This window comes from Anser brachyrhynchus (genome assembly GCF_964034855.1).
Source record: "Anser brachyrhynchus genome assembly, chromosome: 1".
NCBI lineage: Eukaryota > Metazoa > Chordata > Aves > Anseriformes > Anatidae > Anser > Anser brachyrhynchus.
The window spans coordinates 158,873,855-158,900,781 of NC_137694.1; the positions used below are offsets into that span (position 1 = coordinate 158,873,855).

General features: G+C 36.6%; 1 protein-coding gene across 35 annotated transcripts in view; it reads right to left on the reverse strand.

The window, feature by feature from the left end:
* Nucleotides 1-26,927, reverse strand: part of GPC5 (glypican 5) — a 765,123-nt gene that overhangs the window by 391,762 nt on the left and 346,434 nt on the right. Inside the window, exon 7 of one of the 35 annotated variants that reach the window (XR_013945423.1) lies at nt 23,939-25,343. The exons of 30 other annotated variants lie outside the window; for them this stretch is intronic. Coding sequence is in view for 4 of the 5 variants with exons in the window: in XM_080577246.1 (XP_080433372.1) it covers nt 25,218-25,343 (126 nt within the window). In the remaining variant the exon portion in view is untranslated. 4 more of the 35 variants (XM_080577269.1, XM_080577267.1, XM_080577252.1 and 1 more) reach the window with 4 other exon arrangements.

A 26,927-nucleotide genomic window follows, 5' to 3' on the forward strand; every position in this document is an offset into this window, starting at 1 on the left:
GGACACAGCAATTAAAATGTTGTAACAATGTCATTGGTGAATCACAATCATTCTGATTAAGTAATCTGAAATATTCATATCAGCCAAGCTTTATTTCAAAACACTGCAGTTTGATTGTGATATATGAATGTAGGATAAAGAAGTTAACTGATACAATTACATATAATTCTCTTAGTTAAACCATGCCAGTTTAGTAGGCAGATTGTCCTGACTTCAGTGAGTCTGCACTAGGGGAACTAAAGTGATGTTCTTGGCATTTGCAGGTGTGGTCACATGTCTACACTGAACAACAGGAAAATTAGGCTAAGTTGCTAAAATATATATATCACTTATTTAATTACTAGCTGTTATTAATGATTTCTGTATTTTGAGAAAGTTTTATTGCTGTAGTGCTACACTTCAGACTGATATTACAACTCTCTTTTCAACAAGGAGAAAAAAAAGGAAAACCTAGGCAAGTATCTTGAAACTGATGAAGCTACATTTCAGGGTGAAAGCTAGTTCTTTATATCCTAATTTGAACTGACCACCTATAAATCATAGTCTTCAGACCTGGTCTGCAATATGAGTCTATACATATGAAAAATGTGAAATTCCTTAATCACAAAGAAGCTAAAAGCAGGATGACATTACAGAGCAGCAATGGGTTTGCTGGGGGCCAAAGAGAAATGTCACCATCAAGCTTTTGAATTCTTACTCTTCTCTCCTTGCTAATTATTTTCTAACTTCACTGCAGTTTTAGGCTTTACTCTTGAAGATTTCATAGTGGTTTAAAGTTCAGTTTAGATTACCACACGCTGGTACTCATAATTGCCATGGGCTTCACTTCTGTGTTAAAAGGGAAGGTAGTCAGAGTATCATGTGGAAGGCAGTGGAGGTCAAAGCTAGCCTGCAGAATACATTCTAAGACAAATAGGCCTTGCATTTCAGATGTATGTTGAATGATAAACTGACACTTAGAACTGCAGAATTCTCTTGTCTGATGTCTTGATTAAAGTCTCTGCTTGAAAAACAAAAACAAAAATACCATAGAAATCTCAGTTTGTTATTTAGGTCACAATACATTTCTTTCTCTCTTTAAATGATGGCTAATAAATAAATAAATAGCTAATAAAACTCAACAAAGCATTTCCCTTAAAAACAATTTGTGTAGGGAAGCAGTTAACTACAACAGACGCTTAGCTAAAGACAGATGGGACTCAGAATCCATGATTTTAATTAATATGTTAGCTAATGTCATGTAAAAGATTTAAAAGATTTAAAAGATCTCACAGTTAAAAGTTTTTGTCCAGATGCAAAAGCTGCATATCTACCCTTAGCTGTTAGAGAGATGTTTCTAAGTACACTGAAGAAGTTATCATCAATAATAACAATGCTAAACAACATGAAAAATAATGTGTCCCATTCACTTGCAGTAGCTATCTGCACAAATGAAGTCTGTTTATAAGGAAGAAATAAACATAGCATATAGGAGAACTTAAAATGATCCCCAAGCATCCCTAGCAAATTTTCAAGTCTAGAGGACTCTCCAGAAGAAATAATATTTCTTCTTTTTCTAAGAAATTTCCTATTGTTATAATAATTCTTGTATGTTTTTCTCTATGTAGTATATATTATCCTAAGAATAGCAATTATTAGAAATTAAATTTCTAATTGTTATTTAGTTCTGTGTCTATGGAAGAGGTAACTAGAGTTTTCTACAACGGTCTGTTCCTTTCAAATAGATTAAAAAAAAAAAAAGTACTGATATACTAAACAGATGGCCAGATCATGGCTTATTTTGTAATAAAGAACATTAACCTCTATTGTTTTGCACCAGGATAGATATTGAGAGCTGTCACAAACCAGAAGAAAAGAACTTTCTTATCTTTGGACATCAAGAGATCCAGAGCACATTTAAAGCAGCTCACTGGTTAGGATCCACACTTAGTCTTTTATATGTCGTGATGTCATCATTCTTACAGCAGAGGTACAAAGCCCTGAGCCTTTATGCCAGGTTCATTAACTTGAATAACAAGTTAATTTGAAGTACAATATGAGGTGCTTTTTGTCTGATTATCTCTCAAAAATCAGCTATATGTGAGAAACGTTCAAGGAGAAAATCTAGAAGGTGTACTGAACCACCCTCTAGAAATGTCTTCCTCCCTGAATAGGCAACTGTATTTGCCTAATTACAGAGACAGTATAGGAAGGACCATTCCTGATTTAGGTGTTTTGGTAAAATATTTAAAGGTAAGTGAAATTGATCTAGTCTTATAATGTACTAGAATTTTGGACACGTATGCATAGGCACTGGCCCAAGATCTGAGCAAGCTGTCTCAGGTGCTGAAAGCAACACAGCTATGCTAGTACAGTGCTTCAGGCAAAATAAATATACCGCTGATAAGCAAAGTATATTAGCTGAGACAGAGCATCATACTAATAAGGATGGATGGCTTCCAGCATGCCAGCTAATTTCATATAAAATTGATTTAGACAGTTTTATGCTCCTGCAGCAATGGTGTAGGCTCACCTCTTCTTTCATGTGCCCTGTATGTTCTCCTTGATTTCCTTGAAAAAGCAGATCTTTGAGCTATGAGACATATATTGAAGACCCACCAGCTAGCTTTGCTGTTGTGACTGGCAAAACCAATTAACAATGTCTACAATACTACAAAATTATTTATTAGCTTAGAAGTGGAATTTTCAAAGATAGTTTCTTTTACTCTCCTGAACTCAGTAATGACTCTCCCACTGACTGCTTTTGACATTTTATTCTAAAATGAAAAATTTGGACAAACATTAAAAAAAAAAGAAAAAAAGAAAAAAATATTAAATGGAATTTTTAAAATCAGACTATGGGACTTTAAGTTCTACTGAAAGTCAATTGGACCTGTGCTTTTTAGCCATTTAGATTTTAGTAAAAATATTTCCTTAATATAGACATATCTGTACTTTTCTGCGATTAAAGAAAATTGGTAGATGAAACAGACAAAGGGAAACGAATCTGTAGAAAAAAAAAAAACACTTGAATTAAAAATAAATCAGATTACATATTTTGGGGGTTATATGTATATCTCCATGCTAATACAGTGTATGCTCTTCAGACTAGAGAAAAATTCAGTCATGTACACTACTTTCAAACTTTCCCATTCACACTGGATGCATACCAAATTCCAGAGTCCCTGGTTGTTTAAAATGAGACTTAAACTATGACCTAATCTTGAATTTCTCCAATCTGAAAAAAAGATATATATATATATATGTATACATATATTCAACATTTTCAGTCCAGACATCAAACTCTATCTAGTTCAGCCTTCTTCTTAGAAAATTTCTGTGTATATATATATATATATATTTATATCAGAATTTAGAATTTTAACTTACATCTATGAGAAACCACAAAATTAAGTAGTTAAGTCAAGCATCTTCATTTATCAGATGTTTTTAACTGTCAGCTTGGAAATTCAGCAATGGCAAATACTTCCAGTACTTCTTCAGCACTTTCCATCACTGAGCATAATTTTATGCTAGCAAAACAACAGACATGCAGCTCATGTCTTCAGCGTTAGAAAAAACTTTCTTCAACACATCTTTTGATTTTGCACTCAGTAGTGGTGTGCACTTTCATAAGTGGATAATAAATTTTCAAAAAATATGTGTTCCTTCCCCAATTTCCAGCTACATCTACAGGTGGCCTTTAACAACAGCTATTTCTTCTTTTGCACTGACTTGCTGTGTAACAAAAAATCCGGTCTATTCCTGTACAATATATATATCACTTGCTGTTACCAACAGCTTGTGAAGTTGAACATATAAAGGAGTTTTTGCCATCACTCCCACCAGTCAACATGCTGCAGCTGTAGATCTACAGCAAAACTGTTGTCTGCATAGTCCTAAAGTAAAATTAAAAGTTGAGTTTATCAATAAAAAGCAGAATTCTAGTTTTATTTTAGATTTTTGCATTTTCAGTTTGTTGAAATAACCTGAAAGTATACTGGGAAAAAAATAAAATAAAATACATATTTATATATTTTAAGGTGGTAGCTCCTGCACCTGTCTCAATGCATATTGCTACACACAGGCCTGAAATCATCATATCAATTTCTGAAAGCAAATGAGACTGGGGAAGGAAGTAAAACTCCCTTCTTCATGACTAGAGAGAACAAAGAGTCTATCAATTTAAAAGAACATTTGTGTAATGTGCAGAATCCCTCTTTGCTCTCAGAACTGGCAACTTCATGTTTTTTGTTTGTTTGTTTTTTTCCTCTTTAAGAACTGTAGTAGTCTCTGTAAACTCAAAGACAGAATGATGCTCCTATAAATCTACCATCTCATACCAAACTCAGTGAATCATATCATGTGCATGTTTTTACCTCAGGATATTTCATTTTTCTGCAGAGACCTCTTCTAAACAGCATGCTTCTTTTAGAGGCCTTACTTGCAGCAAAAAAAAAAAATATAGATATATATATATTTTTTCCTCTTAAAGACTGTGTTACTGTGAAAAAAAAATAAGTAAGGCACATTACAGACTTGGGCATAACTGAGTACTGTTTTTATTTGTCTTTAAAGTCTAGTCCAATAAAAAATAAATAATCTAATTTTAAAAGAAAATCACAGTTTCTGTATAGATGGCAAAGAACAAAATGAAGACTTAAGACTTATTGTATGGGAAGCATAACAGGGCATAGTTAGACAGTTATTACAATTCTTAATTGCCAGTTGAGGCACAGGGTCAGTGACCTTCAGCCTTCAATGATTCATTAAGAGCAACATAAAAAACACTGTGAAATACCTCCTCCTAATGACATAATAATCTACCTCTATTTGTTTTTCCACTCAGAAGAGTAAACAAACTGTTCTTATTAAAAACACACAACAAAAAGATTCTTTCAAAAGCATACTCTAAACTCCTGTTAGTGTTATTAAAACTGATAAATGTTCACTGAGAAGAAAAACATACCCCATTGTAGGACCTGGGTTAGCTATCAGTGAAGCATTACATAAAGTGGCAGAGACCAGGCTGGTAGGAAGCTCTGTGAAATGCAGACTTATTTTGACCTGTGGAGTACAGGGTGTGCAGTACTCAGCGATGCTTTAATTGCATCGGTGCACCTATCAACTGGTGGTATTAAAAAGGCTTATTCTACAGCATTCCATGGTGTATAATGTATATTGCTAATAATGCTAACTTACAGTCTGTGTGGTAAGTTTTATTATTTTTATTTTATTTTTATTAAGTTTTTATTATTTTATTCCCAGTTTCTTGGGATAGAAGTATGAAACAGAAATTTCAGCAACAGCAAGCCAAACAGCATGCATAGTTACTGCATTATAATTCTATCAAAGGTAGAAAGAGGTGAAACAAAATAAGTCATATTTTAAATTCCTTTTTTTCTTTCTTTTTTTTTTTTTCTGAAGGTAGACCTCCTCAGATATCAAAACTGGAACTCTATGTTATGTTCCAAACATAAAAGTAAAGTACATAATCTGTAAAGTTCCTTCCTCAAAGAGCATAAAATATGTGTAAGTAACAGAAGAAAAGGATAGGAAAAAGGAAGCTCTGTCTAAATGTTAGAAACCCTAAATTTAGACCCAGTGAGATTCTATAACCACCTAAACATTACTAGAATGGGACGATAACCAGGGAGTTACTGATGTCTATAAGTACTAATGAAATATTAGTCATCCTGGCCTCAATGTTCATAAAGATCCATAAAGAGTCTTAAGCACTCTTATACTGAATTCTATGACTTCTACCCAGACATGCATGACTCGGTTTGCTGTAGAGGTTGGAGATCACAAAAGACATTCTGTGCCACAGAAATCAGTTACAGAGAAATGCTGAAGAGAGGTATATCTAAAAGGACATCCTTCTGAGTGGTCTCGATACTTAGGTGTGCTTTAAGGATTGCTATCAAATTGCAAATAACAGCATTTACTGTGAGGATCAAGTCCATCCAAAATCTACAGTTTAAGAATATATAGAGAAATAAATTAGGAATGGATTTGAGAAGATGCCTCGATTTGAGTGTCTAAACTGTACAGACACTGTAAAGACACATTTAGTCTCACCAGTCCTATGCCACTGTGAATTTTAACTTTAGTAACCCATGTTTCCTGAATTCCAGGCAAGTATTTCCACCACTAAGCCATCATCTTTTTTATATAAAGCCTTAATACTGTAGGTAATGAATGCACTTGATGTTAAAGTCTAATTCTTATGGTCCCTTAAAAGCCTTATAATTTCATTCTCTGTGTATATAAGCATGTATCATCTAGGAATCCCTCTCTAGCAGACATCTATTTTTGTTTGTTTGTCGTTATTGTTTTTTTCTTTTTCGGGTAGAATCATCATGGTTTGTTCCAAACTGAAATGGACAACCTTGTATTACACTGACATCTCATTAGATCATTAATTGAATTGGGGTGGGGAGTAAGGGAACAAAATAAGTAATCAGATATATTAATATTTATAGCATGTCCATTAACACTTCTTTTTTTACAAAAAGAATGCATTCCTCCCCTCAGATCTATCTGCAACCAGGCAGTTGCACCAGTGCTATAGATTTGTTGGATCACTTAATGAATAAATTATCCAACTGTAGAAAACCTGTAGTCAGAGTCCATCAAAAAGCCACAACACCCTAAAACCACACGTACAGGAAATGGAAGTGGCAATTTTCATTTGTTTTGTAAAAATTTACCAAAAGACCACAGTTTTAACAACTGCATTGTACTGACTACATTTCATTAGCAATTCTTTCCCCAGTGTTTCAGTATGTTTTGTCACTGGAGAAAAATCAAAGAAAATATTTATTAAAAAAAAAAAAAGATAATTAATTATACCACCTTACAAAAGAAAGTAATGCTTAAAAATTACCTAAATTATTCAAATTATTTTAACCATGCACCAATTACCTAATAAGATTCTGTCTTTTTGTACTATGTTTATATGTTGTACTATACCTAAAAATTAAAAACAAACAAAAAAGGCACTAATCCATAGAATCACTCAGTTAAATTTAATTGTTGGAAAAAAAATTCCTTTGTACTAGGAAGAGAAAATAAAATAAATGTGATGAAATCACTTAACTCTATTACATTTAATTAGATAAGGTCAGACTTCATTAGCAATTTTGAACTATTCAGTTCTGGCTGAAAAAAAAAGATTCAACAAAGAGCAGTGATTATTTTCTAGTATACAGAAGTAGAGCAAGTGTATGTTGCCCAGGTATTCAGGATCTAGTTGATTCTAGTTGTGTATGTTGTGGTTTAACCCAGGAGGCAGCTAAGCACCACACAGCTATTTGCTCACTCTACTCCTCCACCCACAGTGGGATGGGGAATTGGGAGAAAAAAAGGAGAAAAAAAAAAAAAGTACAAGTTTGTGGGTTAGGATAAAGACAGTTGAATAGGACAGAAAAGGAAAGGAAAATAATGATGATGATGATACTAGAATGTACAAAGCAAGTGATACACAATGCAATTGCTCACCACCTGCTGACAGATGCCAAGACCGTCCCTGAGCAGCGGTGTTTCCTCCCCCCGCCCCCCAGTTAGTTGTTCAGCAACAATATTAGTTGTTCAGCATGATGACGTATATAATGGAATATCCCTTTGGCCAGTTTGGGCCAGCTGTCCTGGTTCTCCCCCCTCCCATTTTCTTTTGCACCCCCAGTCTCCTCGCTGGTAGGGCAGCATGAGAAGCTGAAAAGTCCTTGACTCTGTGTAAGCACTGCTCTGCAACAACTAAAACATCAGCGTGTTATCAGCCTTATTCTCATTCTATATCCACACCACAGCACCATACCAGCTACTGGGAAGAAAATCAACTCTGCCCCAGCTGAAACAAGTACAATGTATCTGGAAGAAAAAATGATATTTTCCATCTTTGAAATACAGGGATATCTGCACTTTACTCATAAGGAAAAGAAAAATCATTCTTCATGAAAATTATTTTTATTATTATGGTTGAAATAGGCAATTGCTCTTTGGCTAAATGTGTAGAGACAGAAGGACATTTAACATTATTAATGGCTAAAATTGTCTTTCTATATACAAACACATTTTCTTACACCTAAGATTATGTTCATATGTTACAAAAATTAAGTTACTAAACAGATTAACAAGCTTTCTTTCTAAAATGTAGTATTGAACTAGCTGCATATGTCTCCTTTAGACTTTGCACATGCTTCTAAATTTGTTTGAAAAGCACAAGGGATATTTGTACTTTGAATAATTTCAATATTGTTTTTAAAAGTCGAAACAGCTAATTTTATTAACATAAAAAGAGATGTAATAATCATTATAAGTGTTTGAGATTAACCAATACAAGGTTTAAAAAGTATTGTGTGTTAGTGTGTAAAACTATTAAACTTGGAGATAGCAAAATATTTAGTAGTTACATATTTCATCAACTTTTCAACAACTCATTAAGCCAAAACCACTGATAATGAGGAGCTTCAGAAGAAGCTAAATATGGTGAATAAACAGGGGAACTAAACATATAATGAAAGTGACGGAAAAACAAAATAATTTGCATTAAAATAACTCTATTGATAAGTCATTCTGAGATCCAGCACTAGAGAAGTGACTGCAGAATAATTAGGGATAGGTGGATTCTTCCAATCAAGAAGACTAGCAGTATGATAAGACTATTTGAAAGTGAAAAAGGAAAAATACAGCCCTCCCAACAATCTACATTGGTAGAAACTTTTCTCACCAATGCTGCATAGAATCTTTTTCAGTGATATCAAACGGTTATAAAATGGCTGCTCACTTCAGCAACTAGTGAATTCAGCAGATAGTGGGTCAGGTCATATTTAATTTGTCTGATTGAAAAGACAGTTTCAAGAAACTGAAATAATGGTCTGGCCTGAGACAATTCTAGTGGAGTATTATAACTGCTAAATCATTAACATGAAGACAGTGAGCAAAACTCAGAATTTTTCATAAGTTCCTTTTCTGTCTACTTAAATTTCTAATGAGTAAAACGGAAGTACAAACGTTTTGCCCATGAAATTAAATATCACTATCTTCAGGATGATAAGGTATCCCAAATATAAAAATTTATCTAGCAGATGCTTCCTCAAGTCCATTTTTTTATTAAAAGAAACAACATACAACATACATTTCCTTTTGTGTCATATACAGAGATGAGAAGCAGTAACAAATCACGGGAGATATACCAGCATTTCTGCTTCATAGTAGCTGTAGTTCTGTATTTATGCCAGACATCATGTCTTCTTAATTAAGTAACTAACTGTTCTCAGTGACATATCAGTGGGGCCCAGTCTGCAGGTTATTTCTGCCTTTCTTTCCTCACCCTATAATGAATAACTGAAAAGGAAAAGAGAATCTTCGAAACAGGAATGCAAGGAGGAACTTGAAAATTCAAAGACCAGTGCAAGGTGATCAACATGTTTACAAGCCAGTAACTATATTTATTGCATATTACAATTTAGGATATTGTACATATTTTACAGGTAAAACATTTTTTGTAGACTGTAGAGAATACAAGTTTTATTTTCAATATAAAAGAATAGGGCACTATTAAATTATTCTAATATAAATTCCACATACATTCCAGACAGTTTTTATTTGTAGGCACCTTATTTTGAAAACCAAAATTCTCTTGTAAAACGTATGCAAATATATATATGTATATATATGCATATATATATATATATATATATATATATAAAATGCCAATATACATGACAGGATGACAGGAGGATTTTTAGTAGTATTCCAAATTATAACATTATAACTTCTCCTATGAAGATCTATGCACTATGAATAATGATACTACAATATAATGATACACATGAAATGCACCATTACCGGTTGTTTAGGCCTACAGAGCTGAACCTCTTGCACAGAGTCTTTTTTGAGACCTGCATTATCTTCAGCACTAAGTTCTTCGTAATGTGTAATATGACCCTTCCTCATATGAATCATACCTTATTATTTTTTGTCCCATCCATCATGGCAATAAAGAACAAATATTTATTTTCCTCTTTACAATAATATTTTTATAGACCTGAGGTCTCATATTTCTACTTAACTTTCTTTTTGTTAGCCCAAACACTCCGATTCTTTCTTAGATTACATCTTAATAAACACTGACTACTCTTTTTGAGGCACACTTTACAATCATAATATTGTCACAATACTCCAGAAGATAACTTATTAATATATATGTAAGAGCTAGAAAATCCCTTGCATAAATTCAGAATGCTGAGGGGTGACATGATCTATGTAAATAAGACTTTCTAATTTTCCCCTTGCTATTTCTGCAATATACCCCCAGTATGTTGTATAGTTAAGAACTCATTGTAAAGGCAGTGTTCAGTGAGGTGGAATTTTCATATATACTAAAAGTATACTACAAGAAAAATACAATGAATATATTAATGTTTATGGGAATATTCTCTTAGAACTACCTAAGTAAAACTATGTAAAATAAAATCTCTCTGAAGGATGTCCTATAGAGATCTTTAGTGTTCAGTAAGTTTAAGTTTGTATGGGATTTTTAGACAAATAGAAATTCTACACTTAAAAGTATCAATGACTTCTCTGAGTAGATAACATTAAATCCAATAACTGAGCTGCATACATTACATATCAAGCTGCTCCCTGTACTTTCTAAATACATCTATATCTCTATTGTTGATTTAAGATTAAATGTGTTTCTACTAAACCAGTGAGTCATAAAAATCCTATTTTTTCCCATGCAGATAAACATAGGCATGAATTTATCACTACAGTTATAGTCATATGAAAAATATGGGATTGGAACTTGAAAGATGAAGATATGTTCTCTTTGACAACGGTAAAATGTTTTCCGAACTAATAGATATAAATATTTGTTTAAAACTATAATTACTGATTTGAACCTCGACAAATACAGAATACTGTATGCTACAGAAAAGTTATCCCTGAGAAAAATAAATAAATAAATAAAATCTAAATACCTTACAGAATAATTTTTCTAAAGTGTACAATTAAGAGTATAAAGGTTTTCCGTATTCATATTTTGACCAAACTTGGGAAGGTACACAAGCTTTCATTATGCTGTGCCTCATGCTGTTGAGATCTTATCTTTTATTCTTTTATGTCAGAAATAAAGACAAGTTGATATATACCTTGACAAGCTGTATGCATACCAATGCCACAAAATCCTTGCTTGCATAAATTTCTGAGCACTGAATAGTGTTATTTACTGTAGGTACTCTTATTCAACTAAAAACCAAGACAGTCCAGGGAGCGGTCCACTCAGCTTTGGAGAAGTAGCAAGAAATCCTGCCAATTTTGGTCATGACAACTGCTGCAAAATTCTTGGCCCAGACAAAAAAAAGTTTATATACGGATTTTGTATATATTGTATAAATTGTGTATTATTAACATAAATCATATATTACACTTTGTTTTACTTACTAGTAAACTTTTGGTAAGTAAATTCAACAGCTTAGCCTTTGAGGGAGAATGTTATCTCATCACGAGATACTAAAAAGTGTTTAGTTTTGTCTGCTTGTAGAGTTTTCACAGAATCACAGAATTAGTTTGGTTGAAAGGGGCCTCTGCAATGGCCTGGGCCAACTCCCTGCTAAAAGTAGGACCTACTAAAACAGGTTGTTCAGTACCTTGTCCAGTTAGGTTTTAAATATATAGCCAAGGATGGAGACTCCATAATGCCTCTGGACAAGCTGTTATAGTGTTTGACCACTCTTAAAGAAAAAAAGAAAAAAAGAAAAAAAAAGAAAAAAAAAACTTTAATTCCTTTCATTTAAATAGTATTTCCTGTATTTTATTTTGTGCACGTTGCCTCCTCTGTTCTGTGCACTAAGCATTCTTCTGTCACTAGGAGACCGACTCTTTACTACTCCCACATCAGGTAGCACATACTAATAATAACCCCTAGCCTTGACTTTTCCAAGCTTTTCCACCTCTCTCATCTTCTTTTCATATGAGATTTTTTTGAGATTTTTTTTTTTCCAATCCCTTCATCATTTTCAAGACACTTTCTTGAACTTCCTCTGGTATTCCTATGGCTCTCTTGGATTGTGGAGTCCAGAACTGGAGATAGGACTCCAGGCGTGGCCTCACCAGTGCTGAGTAGAGGGGAAGAATCCCCTCCCCTGACCTGCTGGCAACCAACCCTCTTCCTAATGCAGTAAGGAGGCTTGTTTGCCTTTGCTGCAAGGACGCATTGCTGTTTCATGTTCAACTTATGTCCAAGACACCAAGTTTTTTTCTGCCTTCTACGGGCCTTCTAGCCCGTCTGCTTCTAGCATGCAAAGGACTTTGTCTTTCCCTTTGCTGAACTTCATGAAAGTCCATCCATTTCTCCAATGTCAATCTATTTCTCCAGCCTGTCAAGGCAGCACAACCATACAGTGTACCAGCTATGCCTCCTAGTATTTTGGAAGGCTCCTGCAAAAGCAGTTCACAATATCTGTATTACAACAAAACAAATGGTCTCCTGATAATGCCTGTTTCTCACCACTAATTATACAGGAGTCTAGATGACTAGCTCATGCTATACACAGAACTTTCCAACCAGCAAGCTTAGACAAGATGAAGCTATGCTGAGTGTCTACATTATGTGTCAGAATAAAGAACTATGGGAAATCCAAAAGTGTATAGCTAGTTCATCAGAAAAAATGCTTCACTTTTCTCAAACTTTCTCTCTTTAGTAGTGGAAGTCTTGGATTGACATTTTGTCATACATTACATCTTTACATTTTATACATTAAAAAAGAAACAAAAAAAAGTCCATTCTTATTTACATAGTGTAGCATTTGTATATCAGTTCAATAATTCAACTTAGCATCTAGATTTCATTAGCCTGTTGGCAGACAAATATTTATTGAAATTTTGCTTTGTAAATCCTTCAGATCAAGGAAAAGATTATCTTTTAAGGATTTTCCAGGGAAAATAAGAAGATATGTTCACAGGGTAAAAAAATATTTGTCATTTAGCCTGACAGAATGAATGAACTTTAAGACAGGAGGCAAATATATATGCAGTGGCATATGTAGCATTCATTACAGTCTACATATTCCCAAAGCAAAGAAGTTTATTCTGTTTAGGTATCTGGGTTATACCTACTCAAATATTATCAAAGTAAGTTTTGGCCTCATCACCTCTTACACATTCTGTTTGATTTTTTATCATGTTTTTCTAGTATTCATGACTTTGGCAAATGTTAATCCTTCAGGCTAAAACTTCTCAGAAAAGAAATCATATTGTCAGTGTAAATCATAAAAAATGCCCAAGTTCAATCTCAGACTATCATAACAAGTCCAATTTCATATTGGACACCAGATGGGACACACCAGGTGGAACAAGAGCATTCTGGGCAGCAAGCTGAACTTATTAGCAGAGCTTTAAGCTATGTTCAGCAGAAGAAGGGGGTGTACCTCTGAGTGACAGAAAAGAACCAGGGAACAGCAACACTTTAGGAGCAACAAGATACACCTGTGAATTGTCCCAAAGTAATTAGGGAGGGCTCCTCTAAAAAGGTGATGGGGCCAATAGCCCAGCTGAAGTGCCTCTACACCAGCGCACACAGGATGGGAAACAAGCAGGAGGACTTGGAAACCATGGTGCTACTAGAAAACTGTGACCTAATTGCTAGCACAGAAACATGGTAGGATGAATCAGACAACTGGAACACTGGAATTGAGGGCTACAAGCTTTACAGAAGAAATAGGCAGGGAAGGAAGGGTGGAGGTGTTGCCCTCTATGTTAAGAAATGGATAGATTGCAAAGAGATGCCTCTGAGAAACAGCCACAGACAGATTGAGAACTTGTGGGTAAAAGTTAAGGACCAGACCAACAAAGGACACCTTGTGGTTGCAGTCTACTACAGGCTGCAGTCTACTACATGCCACCTGACCAAGGGGAGCCTGTTGACAAGGCCTCCTTGCTTCAGCTGTAAGAAGCATCGTGCTTGCATGTTCTAATCCTGATGGGGGATTTCAACCACCCAGATGTATGCTGGGAAAGCTGCACAGCAGGATGTGAGCAATCCAGGAGACTCCTAGGATGCATTGAGGATAAGTTCCTGGTTCAGGTGTTAGACAAAACAACTAGAGAAATGTTACTGGACCTGGTGCTCCCCAGTGTGGATGATCGCATTAAAGAGGTTATGACTGGAGGCAATCTGAACTGCCATGTCCATGCCCTGGCTGAGTTCACGATCTCGAGGGATAAAGGCCTGGCAAAGAGCAAAGTCAGGACCTTGAACTTCTGAGGAGCAAAATTCCATCTGTTTAAAGCAAAATTCCAGCTGTTTAAATGCGATGAGATCCCTGGGACACTGTCCTTAGAGACAGAGGAACTGATTAGAGAAGGTAACTCTTTAAGGACACTCCTTAGAGTGCAAGAGCTCTCCATCTCCATGTTTACGAAATCAGGCAAGACAGGCAGGAAAACAGCATGGCTGAGCAATGACCTGCTGTTCATACTGAGGTGTAAGAAGAAAATACACAGGCAGTGGAAGCAGGGACGTGTGGCCTGGGAAGAATACTGGGATGCCATCTTTATATGCAGGGATGGGATCAGGAAAGCCCAGGCACAGATGGAACTGAGCTTGGCAAGGGATGCAAAGAATAACAGGAAGGGGTTCTATAGGTGGCCAGAAAAGAAAGGCCAAGGAGTGTTTGCCTCCTTGATAAATGAAAGAGGAGAACTGGTAACAACAGACATGGAGATGGCTGAGGCACTCAACAACTTCTTTGCCTCAGTCTTCACTGCCAGTCAGGCTTCCCACCTCTCTTGAGTCCCTGAACCTGTAGATGAATAATACCTCCCACTGTTAGCAAAGAGCTGGATCAAGACCACCTAACGAAATTAAACAGGTACAAGTCTATGGGGCCTGATGACATGCATCTCAGGGTCTTTAGGGAATTGGCTGATGGAGTTGCCAAGCCAATCTCCATCATATTTGAAAAGTCTTGACAGTCAGGCAAAGTTCCTGGTGACTGGAAAAAGGAAAACATCACTATCATTTTTAAAAAGGGTCGAAAGGAAGACCTATGGAACTACATACCGGTGAGCCTCACCTCTGTACCTGGCAAGATATGGAAAAGATCCTCTGGAAGAAATGTCAAAGCACATGCAAGACAAGGAAGTGATCTGTGACAGCCAGTATGGCTTCACCATGGGCAAATTGTGCCTGACCAATTGGTGGCCTTCTATGATGGAGTGACTGCCTCAGTTGACAAGGGAAGACCAACTGATGTCATCTACCTAGACTTCTGCAAGGCCTTTTACATAGTCCCCAATGACATCCTGGTCTTTAAATTGAAGAGATATGAAAAGTGGACCATTCATTCAGTGGATAAGAAATTGGCTGGAGGGCCACACCCAGAGAGCTGCATTCAATGGTTCTATGTCCAGGTGGAGACCAGTGAAGAGTGGTGTCCCTTGGGGTCCATCTTGGGATCAGTGCCCACGGCAGAGTGGTTGGAATTAGATGATCTTTAAGGTCTCTTCCAACCCAAACCATTCATTGACTCTATGATTCTGTTACATTTTTAATATACGTTCTCCCTTTCTTCTTTTTTTTCTATGTATTACATACATATTTCTGCTCTTGAAAACACTTGTAGACCTGCTGGACTCAAACTTTAAAATGCTGGGTGTGACAGTAGCACAATTAGAGGGAAAAAATACCTGGGGTTGTAAGCAATTGTATATCTTTCAGTGATTTGGGGGATTGACAGTGTACATAATAGAAGTGCTACATGGCATATGAGTTCATACAGACATATTTTCAATCAACCTATAAGTTTTATTGGCTTTTTATTGGCTTAATAAGATTCTTTTTTAACTGAAGAAGCTCTCTTACTTTGTTACCTGCAGAATTATAATTTGCTGTTATACAATAAAGCTCTCTACTTTTAAAATGTATTTATGATATATCTTTTCTTGCTTAATTTTGGTCACAAATTTTGGCACTTAAAACACCTCTGTTTTTGTGGTATGTACTTTTTGTCTTTTTTTTCTTTTTGTCATTTTTTACAACTTTTACTTGTGTCTCAGCATCTGAGATACAAAAGGCTAATCTGTGAACATTCTGTAATTCCATGCTGAAAATGTCTATTTATAAAGAAAGCAATTGAAAAATACAAAAGAAAAAGATTTGACTGTGACCTTCCAACACTCAAAGAAGAAACACTTATCTGTTATAATCAACAGAAAAATGTTGGTTTGGATGAGTGAAAGTAAATAGAGGAGATTTATTTTCACTGGAGGCAAGGGTGAGGAATGACAGTTTGGCTAACCACTTGCATATATATCCACCTAGCCAGCATGAACCTGTGTAGTTCAAATGCAGGTCCCTTTTCTGTTAGTACATTTGTTTTGTTTTTGCAGGTGAAGGAAACCATAGGGGGATGTTTAATTGAACTCTGGTATGGAGGACAGACACAGGGAAAGCAGAATGGCTAGCAGCTTTCACTTACAAATTAAACAAAATCCTAAGGGATCTTTAACAGCAGGCATTTGGAGGAAATTAAATGCTAATGGGTGCAGTTGTACTTTTTACACCCACAGACATCAAACATATAAAGACATTAACTCCTCTTCTGTTGTAGAAAATTCATAATATATGCACAAGGTATAAGGTTAAATCTTACAAAGTAAGGTAGGAATTCAATATCAAACCATGCACTTGCAATTTAACATGAGCGCAGACATCTTCAACCTTAAACTGTTAAAATAAATGACTAACACTTTTTATGTGCAGAAATATGGCACTACTGCAGAATTAGAGAAGGTCCCTGTTGAATACTACGATGTGAATTATGCCCAGGAGAATACAGTAAATGAGATTCTGGGATGGCATAAAAACTCTTATGCATAAGCTTTTGGTAGTTCCATCCAGAGAAGAAAAACATTTCAAATATTTTCCACTTAAGAGACTTGGAAGAGACTTTGGCAACTGAGGATAAAGAGCATCTACCAATAATGGCACAGGATGAATGCTGGTCACAGTGATTAGAAAGGTCACATGCTTTATCATAGTCTTTTTTTTTTTTTTGCAAGTTATGAAGAACCTGTGGATGTATATAAAAGACAAATAGTGATATTATTATTTATGTTTTATTACTGTCAGCTGGTATCTTTAGGAGAGAGATGAGAATGCAAACAGCCATCTTGGGAACTAGTTGCAGGGCAAAATGGTTTGGGAAAGCACTGGATGACCATATAAACAGACTTCAAGAAACAAGTCAACCACTGAACATATAAAGAGATGACAAATCATGTAAAACACATGCTTTAAAATAGGAGGAAAATTTGAATTTAAAATAAAACATTAATTCTTAGGTTTTGGTTTTCTGCAAAGAACAAAATAATACAGCTGTCTCCTTAGAAACCTAATATTGGATACTAGGGTTTGTATGATGTAGTTGCTATCTAAACCTGAGCTAGGCTCATTTTGCTGTCAGTGAAGAGAAATAGCTACTTAAAAAGTCAACCTAGATGACTAATCTTTATGCCTTTAAAGTTAACTAAGGTGAATTCCTTCCCAAGTTCTTACTAACATTTATGCTTGAAATTATTGAACTGCTTGGTATGGAAGTCTGTAGCACTTAGGCTAAGGTGAAAACAGCATTAGAATATGAAGATGAGCACAATACCTAAAAGTTAAGTGTTTCAATGGTGTAGTCCTTTTTTTTGAGTCTAATCTTTTGTAAGCAGAAAAATCAAAACAGAAATTCGTGGAAGAGGATTCAGATACTAAAATGTTAGAAGAATCTGAAAAAAATAATAATTGGAAAATAAAAATAACAAAATGTCCTTTGAAAATGACATAGGAAAAGTTAATGAATAATTCAAAGAAATGCATGCATGTATAGTCAATACATCTGATACACAAACTCCCAGTATAGGCCCGGTAGTGATTCTGCTAAGCTTTGTTGGATTTCTGTCTCAGCTTGGTCCTCTCTCCGCATCACTGCGTAACGTGACTCTTCTAATTGCTCTTCCTTGCATGAAGTCTCTCTCCTCTGGTCTCAAATGTTTCTAATACACGTTAGGCTGCTACTCCTTTTACATCCCTTGAGCATGCTAGTAGCATTTTTATTGAAAATGTAGAACATTTTCTAGAAAATGAAAGCAGGATGTGGAGTCCCCACCCTTGCAGATACTCAAAAGCCAGCTGGACAATGATGTGAGCATCCTGTTCTAGTTTGCTTTGCTTTGAGCAGGGATATTAGAACAGATGGCTTCTAGAATCATCTAGTTTCTCTTTCTGAGCATAACTTGGTGTTCAAAACGAAGGCTCTATATGCCTCGGAAGAAATCTATTCTGCCACCTGCAAGCTGGACCTACAGTCCTCATAGGCTGTGAAACCTACTGTGAAATAGCAGGTCAGAATTAGAGCTGCACTGACAGTTTCACCCAGAGAGAGAGAGAATTACATCAACCATGAAAAGAATTTTATTGAGTGGCCAAAAATTATCTTTGCACATCTCTTGTTCTGGCCTCCCATTCCAGCTGCCTGACAGTTTCTTGCAATGTCTGTAAACAGAACCCTTGAAAACATCATTGTTCCTTTTGCTTTTGTTTAGTAATAAAGCGTTCAGATGCTTGTAGTGTTTATTCGGGTAAATTAAGAGTTTAAGGTTGAAATGTGCTTGGAAAGCCTTTCTTTTTGCTACAAAAATACATGCTACTAAATTAAAAACTTTTTGAATGTATTTTTGTTGTTTTTACATACATAACAAACAAACAACAAAAATAAATTAATAAAATAAAGCAAAACTGAAGCGCACCAGCAAAGAAAGCAAACTGAAGAGCACACATTTTCTTTTACCTTATATCAAAATGTTGCTCAGCAGAAAAGGACCTGGGGGTGTTGTTCAACAGCCAGCTGACCATGAGCCAGCAGTGTGCCCAGATGGCCAAGAAGGCCAGTGGCATCCTGGCTTGTATCAGAAATAGTGAGGCCATCAGGACGAGGGATGTGATTGTCCCTTTGCATGCAGCACTGGTGATACCACACCCTAAGTACTGTGTTCACTCTTGGGTCACTCACTACAAGGATATTGAGTTGCTCGAACATGTGCAGAGGAAATCAACAAAACTGGTGAAGGGACTCGAAAACAAGACTTATGAGGAGCATCTGAGGGAACTGAGTCTGTTTAGGCTAGAGGCTGAGGCCTCCTCTCTGTAATATAGGTATACCTCATCACTCTCTATAACAACCCGAAAGGAGGTTGCAGTGAGGACTAAGTCAGTCTCTTTTTCTCAGGTGACAAGTGGTACGATGTGAGGCAATGGCCTCAAGTTGTGCCAGTGGAGGTTTTGATTAGATACATGGAAAAATTTCTTCACAGACAGAGTGGTTAGGTATTAGAACAGGCTGCCCAGAGAGCTGTTGGAGTCATCATCCCTTGAAGTATTTAAGATATGTGTGGTATGGTGCTTAGGGATATGGTTTAGCAGTGGACTTGTAGTGTTAGGTGGATGGTTGGTCTTGACGAGCGTAAGGTCTAAATGATTCTATAAAAACCAAGGATCTTTTTCCTTACTAAGCAGGACACTAAGTGGCACTGCTTACTCACTGTCTTTCAGGTTAAGAATTCTGAGAATGTTTTTATAAAATTTATTATCATGAATGAATGAATTTTAACACTTTTAAAGAATACTCTCGATGTTGTCTGCAAACTAAATCCCCTCTACAATAGGCTAAGCTCCATTCCACTCCCGTGAAATATTTTTTTTTTTAATACTAGAACAGTCTAGTAAAAATAGAAGGCTTCTACTCCTTTAGAACTTATCGTTAGTAGGCAATGAGAATATCTCCCAAACTGATGAACATCTTTAATACCATATATGAACATCTTTAATACCATATATGTAATGAGCTCTTCCACAACTAGTAACTTAAAATAAAAAGTCTTTGCTGAAGAACAGCCATGGGATTCCAGACAGGAAAAGAAAAAAGGTTGGTAAGTTTACTTATGTCAAAATATTTTCTTGTTCACAGAAAGATATGTGCTTTACTAAATTTCCAAACTCTCTGTCTTCCACAATGCTCAAAATGTTTAATACTTCTATTCCTGACTAGTTATTCTCCCATAGTCACACTGAATTATGCCTTCACTGAAGCTAAGGTGCTAGCCAGATGGCTGGAAGCTATCCAATGGCTACTTAACAGAACCCAGGCAAGATTTATGAAAAACTATTGCTCATACAACAATATTCACTCTTAAAAAATGTCAGTGAATGAAGTGGTTTATATCAGAAAAGTGAAATTCATATTGCAAGTCATAGCATATTTTAGGTTTAGTTACAGCCATGTACTAATGTCTATCATTATTCATTTTCAGATCAGACATATATGCATTGACTTTACTTTTGTTTAGGGATCTCATTTCCCATAGAACTTGACAGCTGTTATAGAAGAGCATAAAAAAATTGCTGAGGACACATCATGAATTCATGTACAGTTTAGTTACTTTTCAGGAACTTACAATGCCAACTTGTTGCACACTTAGTCACGCAGGGTACAAAGAATGCTTCGCAAAAAGACTGTTCCATACCAGGAGTTTATCTTCCATGAAATTCTAGAATCTAGGACTCAAAACAAAGATGCTTGGAGAAGTATTTTATTAACTGCTATCTCTGAAAAGAATGCACATTTCTCTGGACAAAGAAATTAATATCCATGGTTTTAGAAGTACAGTCACATACTAGAGTTTTCATGCCATAACATGCAAAGATGACTGAAACTTTTCTACTGAAATGCAGATGATGAAAATGCATGTAGGCTAAATGTACATTTTCATCTTTCCAGGTTGCAAAGCATTCTGTGATCCAAAAGATTAAATATAACTTTGCCTACAGAACCCCACAGAAGATCTCCACAGAGGCTGAGTTGCCTTTTAAAAGAAAGGACCATTTCTCTTTCTTGACTTAAAAGACAGAATAAGTGTTATCTCCAAGGCAGACTTTCAAACCATAAATATTGTCCCCCAGGCTATTAGACAGAGCAGACTGAAACCACAGGTCTATCAGCCCATGTATTCTGTTCTAGGTACTTTGAGGCACTTCTGCTGTCTCTGTGCTGCATATAACAGAACTCATTCTAAAGCACCTAAGTATCCACATGCTATTTATTTTGTTTAAGGTCCAACAATGTTAAATTTAGGAGTTGCAGCATCAGCTCAGGATTCTTCTCCAAACAACACAACAACAAAAACTTGAATTCTATATTCCAAAGGAAGAAAAAAATTGAATCCTTTCTTCTCCTTTTTGATATAGCCTATTTTATTTAAATCAAGAACCAGCATTCTCCATCTCCAGAAAAAATATCCCAGTCCTAAAGTCACTGAGGTCTCTGTCCTTTCTGTTCATGGTTTCCTGAAACATCTGTAATATGGATGGATACGTAGTTGATTTTTACGTTGGCCAGGTCAATAGAATAGGAACATATATGTGTGCTGACTTATTTCTAGCATTCCTTGTTTTCAAAATTCCTACTGGAACATGTTCCACAAAAAATTAATCTAAAGAAATTTATAGACTAGATATGCCATGGTGGGTTTATTTATTCATTTTAAAGTAAGATTTGCTAACTTAAGTAACTTTGCGTGCTATTAGCTATCCATATCAATATTAGGAGGGCAGCTATTACCTGCTCTGATCTGGGGACCTCAACTTGTTTTTATATGGCACTTTGCATAGCCCTGTGCTATACTGCTATACAGGTTTACCAGCTAGCTCAGGGATCTTGCAACGACATTGCACAGACATTACTGTTCAGTGCACAAAAAAAAACATAACAACAACAAAAAAAAACAACACCCCATTGGTTAGAACTGTTAGCAGAACTGGCCTTGACAAAAGACAAGCTAGGGCAAAAGAAATGACAGGACTGGGGCTGGGAGCTCCGTGCCTAAGAAGAAAATGACTGAGCAGAACCTACCTGTGGTACCAACTGGGAGTAAGTATCACTGGAGAGGTTTTACCTCTGTAGTGGCCCTATATAGTTGAAGTGCTGTTATGATGGAAGTTAACAACTGTACTTTATGGATATGGTTGCAATAACAGTGTAGATTTAGTAACATATACAGACATGGCAAGAAACATTTCACCTTTGCATTTAAAAAAAAAAAAGTTTTAATTGCTTTGCTACAGAATAGTTTTCTATTTACCTAAACTATTGCCAATACATTGGAATGTTTGTAATGAATAAAATGTATTATTCAAGGCAAAAGTATTTTGGGGAACCTTGGCCAAACTAGTCTACCATTATTATAAGGAAGAATGTAGGGTTTGTTTGTTAGTTTTTTCTGAAGTCCCTAACTGATTTGGAAGCATAAGTCCTGTACACTTTGAAACATCTAGAAATTGTACTCTACTGAATATGTTTATCTTTCTCAGATTATGGGTTTTAAAAACATACAAGGTGTGAAAGATGTTCAGTGAATACCATACTAGCAAGTGGAATGCAAGAAGATAACAGGCTGTTATATCCCTGAGAAAGTGGGAATCTGCAACTGCTATTGGTTGTTCAAGCTGATAGAATTGAAAATAGTCCAGAAAAATAAAAATATTGTCTGAGAAAATATAAAAGCATCATCTATTGGCTCTCACAGAAGAAAAACAGAAATTAACAGCATCTATTGGCTACTTAAAGTGGTATTGTTCTACACACTCTTAGGTCCGTATAATATAAAAATGGCCTGATTTCTATGCAAAATGGAGCTTCTCTAAGAAACTTCCTGTGCTGCACATCTCTCTGTTAAATAGGCTGAAACTTTACTAGAACACTGGTTCCACTCTTAACTCTGCAATGCTATGTTAGACTAATGGTTAAGCTCTAGGATGCTCCAAACCCTGTGATGCAGATCAACCTCGAAGTGACTTTCAGTCTGTTTTTTTATTGGTTACCTTTCTGGTCCCACTCCTAGGGGTTGGCCTTTTCTGAAGTCATTCTTTACTGGTCCTGTTCTGAGCTTGGTTTTCTTAATTAGGCCCTTTGACGTTGGTTTGTCCCCCATTTCTGGGATCCACTTGATGCAGCACTTGGTAGTGGTCATTTTATTACATATATATATATATATACACATAATCTGTCATAAGTATAGTATGGTTAAGTATAACCTGTCATAAGTATAGGCTTGGTAGATACAATGATACGATAAATCATAGAAACAGAATCATTCGGGTTGGAGAAGACCTCTAAGATCATCTATTCTGATGTTTAACCTCATACTAAGGTCCACCACTAAACCATGCTAATAAATTCTACATCTACACATTTCTTGAAGACCTCCATGGATGGTGAATTAACCACTTCCATGGGCAGCCCATTCCAGTGCCGCGCAACCCTTTCAGTAAAGAAATTTCTCCTAATATCCAACCTAAACGTCCCCTGACACAACTCAAAGCTATTTCCCTTCATCTGATCACTTGGTGCTTGGGAGAAGAGCCCGATCCCCACCTCGCTATAGCCTCCTTTAAGGTACATCATGATAAGCTCTCCCCTAAGCCTCCTTTTCTCTAGGCTAAACAACCCAGCTCCCTCAGCCACTTCTTATAAGACTTGTTTTCTAGCCCCTTCACCAGCTTTGTAGCCCTTCTCTGGATATGGTCCAAGGTTTCAAGTCTTTCTTGTAGTGAGGAGCCCAAAACTGAACACAGTATTCAAGGTGTGGCCTTACCACAGCCAAGTACAGAGGAACAATCACTTCCCTAGTCCTGCTGGCCAGTGTTTCTGATACAAACCAGGATGCTGTTGGCCTTCTTGGCCACCTGAGCACACTGCTGGCTTATATTCATCTGGCTACAGACCAGTAACTACCTCCAAGCCCCTTCCACCTGCTCCTGCGTGGGCTCCTCTCCACGGGCTGCAGCTCCGGCCCGGGGCCTGCTCCTGTGGGGGCTCTCCATGGGCCGCAGCCTCCTCCAGGCCACATCCACCTGCTCCACCGGGGGCTCCTCCACGGGCTGCAGCGTGGAGATCTGCTCCGTGTGGGACCCATGGGCTGCAGGGGGACAGCCTGCTTCACCAGGGCCCTCTCCACAGGCCACAGGGGAACTTCTGCTCCAGTGCCTGGAGCACCTCCTGCCCTCCTTCTGCACTGACCTTGGTGTCTGCAGGGCTGTCTCTCATTCCTCTCTCCCAGCTGCTGTGGTGCAGCACTTTTTTTTCCTTTTCTTAAATCTGCCCTCCCAGAGACACAACCACCATTGCTCCTTGGCTCAGCACTGGCCAGTGGTGGGTCCCCTTGGAGTCAGCTGAAACTGGCTCTTCTCTAACACGGGACAGCTTCTGGACATTTCTCACAGAGTGGACCCCTGCAGCCCCCCACTACCAAAACCTTGCCACATAATTGCAGTACAGCCACCCAGACAGTTTTTAATCCAAGGAAGCTTACACACTTCTAGTCCTTGAGCAGCCAGCTTCTTCAGGAGAATGCTGTGGCAAACAGCGTCAAAGGCTTTACTGAAGTCTAGGTAGACCACATCCACAGCCTTTCCTTCATCCACTGGGCGTGTCATGTTGTTGTAGAAGGAGATCAGGTTCGTCAAGCATGACCTGCCTTTGATAAACCCATTCTGACTGTGCTTGATCACCTGGTTGTCCTAAGTATCATTCTTATAAAGTATCATTGTTATACTATTGATGCGTGCAGTCCTTGCTAAGTATATTCATTGCTCTAGTATTGATAAGTTTGTTGAACCTATAATACCAACCTATATTTGCTGCTCTATTACTGATTTTCATTACCTCTAATTGCTTTTCTACTACTTCTAATTCCTGCTACAATTAATTAGTGCTACTCCTTCAATATCTACTGCAAATATATTTGCTTTCCTGGTAATATCTATTGCTTGTGTCTCTATATATACCCGCCATATTAATCATAGTATACTCGCTGGTGGCAATATGCGGTAATCTGTAATAAAAAGAACTTTTAGAAAATAAAGCCTTCACATCCTTCCACATTATGCAGTCCTATCACTGTTACTATCTCTGCACCTACAGGTCAGGTAACCCTTTAGATCATAACATTGTCTCAGGTCCTGTCACTGTGCACCATTGAAAAGAGTGTGGCTCCATCCTCTTTGCACCCTCCTTTCAGGTATTTATGCACATTGATGTGATCCCCTATGAAGCCTTCTCTTCTCCAGGCTGAATAGTCCCGGCTCTGTCAGCCTTTCATCACAGGAGAGATCTTCCACTCCCTTCATCATGTTAGTTTTCTTTTGTTGGACTCTCTCCAGTATGTCCATGTCTCTCTTGTACTGGGAAGCCAGAAACTGGACACAATACTCCAGATGTGGCTTCATCAGTGCTGAGTAGAGGGGTGCAGGAAATAGGCTGACAAAACAAAACAAAACAAAACAAAAACAAAAAACAACAACAAAAAAACACCACCTAACCACCTTCAGGTGTTCAATAAGGGGAAGTGCAAAGTCCTCTATCTGGAGAGGAACAGCCCCAGTACCAAGGAATGCTGAGGGCCACCTGGGTGGAAAACAGGGTTAACAGAAAAGGACCTGGGGGTCCTGATGGACACCAAGTTGAACAAGAGCCAGTATTCTACAGAATAACCTCATGCCATTACATTACATTCCAGTCCACAAAATTGTATTTTAAACTGATTTCTTTAATTCAAATAAGCAAATCAAAACAGAAATCAAGATTGTAGTATGTGTGATCACAACTGAGTAGCAACCTGATGCATATTCTTGTCCATCTGTTTCAGTGGAACTTTTTCAAGAGTCAAGTGCTATCTAAAATAAGTATATCATGTTCTCTCATTAAAACTGTGTATGGACTATTAGTATGGAAATTAGTTGGGAATGTACTCATTAGTCTATATCAGAAATAGAATTTAATATTGGTTATTAGATCATGACTAATTTTGGTTTGATTTTATTTTACCTGTTTATATTAAAAATAAAAAATAAAAAAAAAGAAAAACAAACAAACAAACAATGGGATCACAATTGAAAAGAAATTATAGAAATGTGAAATAGTGATAGCTTAGTAGGGAGGAGAAGATGAACTGCTACAGTGCTGTTTAAACCCACAATTTTCCACATTGATCCTACTTCCAACTCTTCTGCAAGTCCTTCAGCACACCCATACATTCCAATACTTTGCTTTTGTGAAATCCTGGTAAGAGTTATCAAAATTGGAGTGAGATCAAAACAAATATTTGCTCTCCAAGACTTCTGTAGGGAAAACACGACCAGAGAAATACACTATAAAATGCTTTTCCAGTTTTAACTTAATGACAAGGAACTGCCAACAACATATATCACCAATGGAAAAATGGAGAAGCTGACAGCCATGTGTACTCTTTGACAATGAGGAAATACAAATAGTTGATAAAAGAATCTAAACATATTCATGAAACTTCTAACGCAGGTATTAAGGCTAATAAGTACTACACTTCCTCTGGAACAAAAAAAAATATTCTAGCACTGACATATGACCTAATGTTGATGCAGATGGCAAATTCGTCAATAAATCATAATGAAGCATACCAAATGAGTATAAGAATATTTCTATGTTTGGAACAAAGAGAGGTAAAATATTCTGCTGTTAGTGATAAAAAAAAATACATCTTATCCCATCACTAAATAAAATTATTTTAAATGACAGCTGTTAAATATTTAAAATGCAGTTTATTTTTAAATTATAAAATACGGCCACTGAATTTCACCACAGCATAAACTGAAAAAGTTGTAGTAGGTAAGTCAGAATATACATGCAAACCAATCAGAGTAACTTGTAGGAAAGAACATTGAAATAATGGATCAAGTTGCGGTTTGGATGAACGATGAAGATTCTTTAACAAATTTCAGGCTACAGTGTAGGGTCTAGGGAATTTAAACAAGCTAATGCTCTCCTCAGTATTTTAAAAGGAAAATTGGTTGTCTAAGGCAACTGTGG